The sequence below is a fragment of the Penaeus japonicus genome, unplaced genomic scaffold (assembly GCF_977035675.1).
Source record: "Penaeus japonicus unplaced genomic scaffold, GWHDUDI00000001_assembly GWHDUDI00000017, whole genome shotgun sequence".
NCBI lineage: Eukaryota > Metazoa > Arthropoda > Malacostraca > Decapoda > Penaeidae > Penaeus > Penaeus japonicus.
The window spans coordinates 21,162,583-21,167,773 of NW_028234419.1; the positions used below are offsets into that span (position 1 = coordinate 21,162,583).

Here is a 5,191-nt window from a genome sequence, read left to right on the forward strand (position 1 = left end):
CATGTAGAACTGGTAATATGGTGAAATTAAATATCGGCCAAGTCAACTGTTAATTGTCAGTTGCAGGAACGCGAAACATGTACTGGGAAATGTGCTCTGAAAAATAGTTGGGACTAATTTTTCCTGAGTATGTAGATCCCAGAAAAGAGAAAGATACTACTGTAACTTTTATATAATACTCAGTGGTTCCAATTTGCTCAATTTTACTTCAAGATGCTACAAGGCCATGTTCAGACAGGCGAGCTTTGCTCAATGTGACATCAGAAATCGAGAAACTGCGCACAAACCTTAGCCGTAATATTACGTACGACAATTTCAAACCTTTGTTTGTGATTTCTCCATTTCCGAGGTTACATCGAGAAAAGTTTGAGCAAAGCTCACCCATGGGGATGCAGCCTGAGAGATCATGGGAAAGAAAGAAAGCACCAGAACATATGGAGGTTGTAGTGTTGGTAGCAGTTCTAAGGCCATCCAGATGGGTGAGCATTGATCAGCAAACTTTGCTTGATGATACCTCAGAGATTGAGCAAAGTACTGAATATAGTCATGTAGATCCTTGCTTGGGATTTTGCCATATCTGATTTCACATCATGCAATGTTTGCAAAGAGCTTAACTTACCCATGTGGATGGGCCCAAAGTTAATGACAATTAAATTCCATACTTATTTTTTTTTATTTATCCTCAGATTCTATGAACCTATGAGACCAGTTCTTCAAATAAACAGATGCCATGATTATGCTCACCCTGCCAGATCCACAAAAGTTTTAGGTCAGCAGACAGTATTGTAGCAACTAAACACGAAGTATTTTTCTTGAATACTTGGTTATTAAACATGAAAATCTTGCACTTCATCAAGAACTATGGTTATGCACATTAGCAGTTTTTGGATTTTGATATCCAGGTCTTAGCAAGTTCCCATAAAATATACAAGTTTTAAAATGTGCTGCATCAGTAGAGCACCTTAATACATTGCAAAATAACAAAACTGTCAATGGCAAGAAAAGCATATTTTGGGAATCTTAACTTTGATCCTATACCAAATGTAGAATGAATTTAAGACCTGATCAATGTTGAATACCAATCAAACCTTGCAACTTTAAAATAAATCAAAGTACCTAGAGCCACACATACATATAATATACTGAAGAATGTTGATTATCCTAGTTTGTTGAACAATGTTATGACATAGTAAGATTGGTAATAGGCTTTAAGTTTAGCATAAACCTTGTGTACAACACTGGCAATTGAAAAATACTGCAAAGAAAAAGTAAATATTCAAGTTCAAAGTAATTTAGACATGTAAATGGTAGTCAAGATACAGCAGTGACTACTTTCAACATTGATAATTTTTTTAATCATGGCAAACAGTTTTTGAATCTTCAAGACAAATTAAAAAAAGGACAAGTTTAATAAAAAAGCACACCCTTTTTCCTTTTATTGGAAAAGTCACTGGTATATTCATACACTGCACAAGGACCTTTGTCATCATTTACACTCACACAACACACGGCCACGGGAAGCATTGTGCCAAGTACAGGGAGATAGTTTGTGGAAGACACTGAAGCTATCATCAAGGCCTGGGTCAAAATTAAACAATAATAATAACTTGATGAGCATCATTGTCATCCACACCTGCATAGCCTTGGATGAAGTTGTTACATATACTAATTTAGAGCATTTCTTGTTAATCAACAGATTTGTACCATTCCCTATTCCAGTCACATATTAGAATGCCCCAAGTACAAAAAATATATCTTAATGATAGGAATGTCTGTAGTCAAAAATAAAAATGAATTTTTTTTCAGATCACTTTGAACCAAATTGACAGAACACTACAGAAAGTACACTGATGTCAATACTTGATATCAAGTACCAAATCCTTTTATATAGCACTGATCCCAGCAATCAAAAAGTACTATTTTCCCTTATTTGACACCAATTTTTCATGGGATCCAAAAATTTGAAATCCTTTTTCAGTATTCATACTGCTAGGACCAAAAGCAATTTGTCTCGCATAAAACAACTTTCAACCTTTTTAAAGTTCATCCTTTGCTGGCACATCACCATCCTCATCAACCTCCTCGTCATCCTGCAAGTACAAATAAAATTAAATGGTCTGACACTGCTACCCCATATAATTCATTATACCAATATTCCATTCATTATCCAATTCAATTTGCACAGCATTTGCATTTTGGGCAATAAGCAAGGCTTCAAAATTAGGTGCAGGAAAATAGAAAGAAATACCTGTACTGGTCATATTGTTACTTTGATGTAATTCAGAGATTTATGGTACTCAATGGTATTGGTAAATCAAACTAGCAATGGTGTAGCTAAGTTACCAAAAGGAACATGCAGAGATAATTAGAAATGAGTGGTCAAAGTACCTGATCCTCCACAGATTTGCCCTCAAGGAAATCACTGAGGGCCTCCAAAGTCCGTGCTCCATTGTAATCTACAACCTATGGAAGGGAAGTCAAGGAGTGTTGTTAAGTCTGCATGTAAGTTTGCAAAAGTTTTACGGGTACAAACGATACCAAACATTCAGGATCATAGTGCCTTCAGTTACGCACTAGATGGGTCAGAATGTTAGGTTTCGTTAAAGGAGTAAAGTGCGGCAGGAGGTGCAGTAGCTACAAAATCCTTTGCTTGGAGTGCAATTTGACTTTTGCACCAATCCCTACCTCATCCTCAGGTGGCGCTTGGCCATAAACCCCATCTGTTTCCAAAAATTTGGACATTCCAGACAATGTGCGTTCTCCATTGTATTCAACAACCTGAATAAATTGCCATTAAATGTTAACTTTCATATAATAATGAATCCTGCTAATTAGAACATGCTCTTTATGTCTAAATAAACATTTGTGCATCAGTGACATTAATACAAGATCATACGTCCTCTTTAATTATCAACTTTAAAAATTAAATGCATTATATATATTGGAAGAGCACTTCCAATAAGCAGGATTGCAAAAAAAGAGCATCCCTTCAATTTACCTGGAATTCAAATTAGATTAAATATCCTTAATATTCCTACCGATATGTTTTAAGACTTATAAGTTCATATATAACAAATATCAAGGTTACTGAGCATACAGACATCACTTCTTACCTCATTGGTTTCCTTCTTGTATAGTTTTAGTGTTGGGAAGGACTGAATCTTCGTATGCTCGAGCTCATTGACTGTAGCATCCATTTTCGCCACAACAACAGTATTGTGGTCCTTGAATTTTTCACCTAGCTGGTCATAGATAGGTGCCAGCTGTTTGCAGTGTCCACACCATGGTGCATAGAACTCTACAAGGACATCTTTCTCCTTGTTGAAGGCAACCTCATCGAAGTTGGAGGATACCAATACCTGAAATAAAGGTTGAAATTAACTTCACTTGTATGCACAGATCCTAGGTGAAGATTCATACAAATATTGCTTTACTGCACCAGTGTTCTATTTAAGTATGGTGCTAGATAAGGATGAAGACAAATCTTACCTACAAACTTATTTGTCAATGAGAGGTATAGAAACAATCTTAAATCATAATTTCACATGACCAAACATTCCCAAGTTAAGTGTTGCATCAAACCAAGCATATGTAATTACCTTGACTGGTTCTTTATCCCAGTCCTCTGGCAGATCCTGAGACAGGAGGTGCTGCTTCAGCTTTCCATCAAGGAAGCTCTGGACAAAGCTGGTAAGACCACTCTCGCTGAGATCATAAGAATCAGGCTTGTACTTGGCCATATCTTCCTCCAGCTTGATAATACGGAGGCCTGGGATCTGTAAAACAATGTTAAATTATTTTCTGCAGACTAATTTAGACCCATCAAAAAATGGAAACCATTTCTTAATCAAATAGTTCTTAATGACTATATGGAATGTCATTACAAAATTTGTTACAGTGGTGGTTACAACATCCCACCAATCCATGCACAAAACCCAAGTATTAGATACTCACTTCATCCTTCTTCATACCGAAGAACTCAAGGATGCGAGAGTGATCCTCCTCATCAGTGTTAATGGTCACAAAGAGAACTTCTCCCTTGAAGCCCTTAGCAGCAGCAGTGGCAGCATTAAGGTGAGCATCATAATGTCCTGCTTCCTTTGAAAGGAAGATAAGGAGGTGGGACTTGATCTCTCCGCCAAAGATCTTTGATGCGGTCTCGTGGTTGAAGTCCACAACAAGGGGTAGAGAGTTGGCGGCGACAAACTTTGTTACCTCTTCCTCAGTTACCTCACCCTCAAACACATTCTTGCCTTCATCGAAGTCCTTGAAGAGGATAATGCCATCAGCGCTCAGACCATACTCAGTGAACAAAGCTTCCTCCGAGGTAATTCCAAATGGATGGTCATCAGTTGCAGATGCAGCAGCCAAGAACTGCTTGGCTGCATCAGATGCCTGGTCCTTGAAGAAACCAATGACAACAACTGGCTTTTCAGCAATGAAGGCCTTTGCATCATCCACAGTAGCCAAAGGCTTGGCAGGTGGACCAGTCTTCTTCAGCAGCCAGTTGACAATGTCGTCAGCTTGACGACCACCGCCATAATCAACAGATTTCCCAGAACGGAAGAACTTGAGGGTGGGGTAACCTCGGACACCATGCTCTTCAGCAAGATCAGTTTCTTCTGTGGCATCAACTTTACCAAGTTTGATAGAAGATTCCAATTCTGCAAGCTTTGCAGCTGCCTTGGCATATTCTGGGGCCAGGGCTTTGCAGTGACCACACCATGGTGCATCTGAAATATGAAAATGAAATAAAAAATTTGCATCTAATTCTATTATCAAATTTCCTGAAAACTAGTAATTTTATGGAATACCAATAAATTCCATGTCAAGTCCTATGATATAGCTTGGCCTTGTAGGAACAATAACATGGTAATACTATACAACAAACTCGGAAAAGAAGTGTCAATAACATCCACAATGCCACTTCCGTTATTCCTACGAGCACATGTCACTCATTAACGGTCCGCCATCCCCTCGATGAGGAGGTGCGAGGTGTGCGAAGCGAGGCATGGCAGCGGCGTGAGGTGGCGGTCGTTCACCCGCAAGGCGATCCCGCCTTCTCCTCCTATCGAGAGTTCTTTCCGTCGCCCACTAACACTTTCACATTTCCTCGTTAACCGGCGGCGAATTCGGTCATCCGCATTGTAGCACTTCTCAATTCCGACAAAGAGCCATAAGTCATGATCAT

General features: G+C 38.8%; 1 protein-coding gene across 3 annotated transcripts in view; it reads right to left on the reverse strand.

Moving 5' to 3' along the window:
- Positions 1-1,423: 1,423 nt before the first annotated feature.
- The window catches only part of Pdi (protein disulfide isomerase), a 5,258-nt gene continuing 1,490 nt past the window's right edge, over positions 1,424-5,191 (reverse strand). The window contains exons 2-7 of one of the 3 annotated variants that reach the window (XM_086546111.1): positions 3,955-4,733; positions 3,600-3,776; positions 3,114-3,359; positions 2,686-2,778; positions 2,389-2,463; positions 1,424-2,090 (exon numbers count right to left, since the gene is read on the reverse strand). In XM_086546111.1, the coding sequence (XP_086402237.1) occupies positions 2,037-2,090; positions 2,389-2,463; positions 2,686-2,778; positions 3,114-3,359; positions 3,600-3,776; positions 3,955-4,733 (1,424 nt within the window). In that variant the 3' untranslated portion in view covers positions 1,424-2,036. The remainder of the gene's footprint in view (positions 2,091-2,388; positions 2,464-2,685; positions 2,779-3,113; positions 3,360-3,599; positions 3,777-3,954; positions 4,734-5,191) is intronic. The other 2 variants (XM_043022566.2, XM_043022565.2) reach the window with 2 other exon arrangements.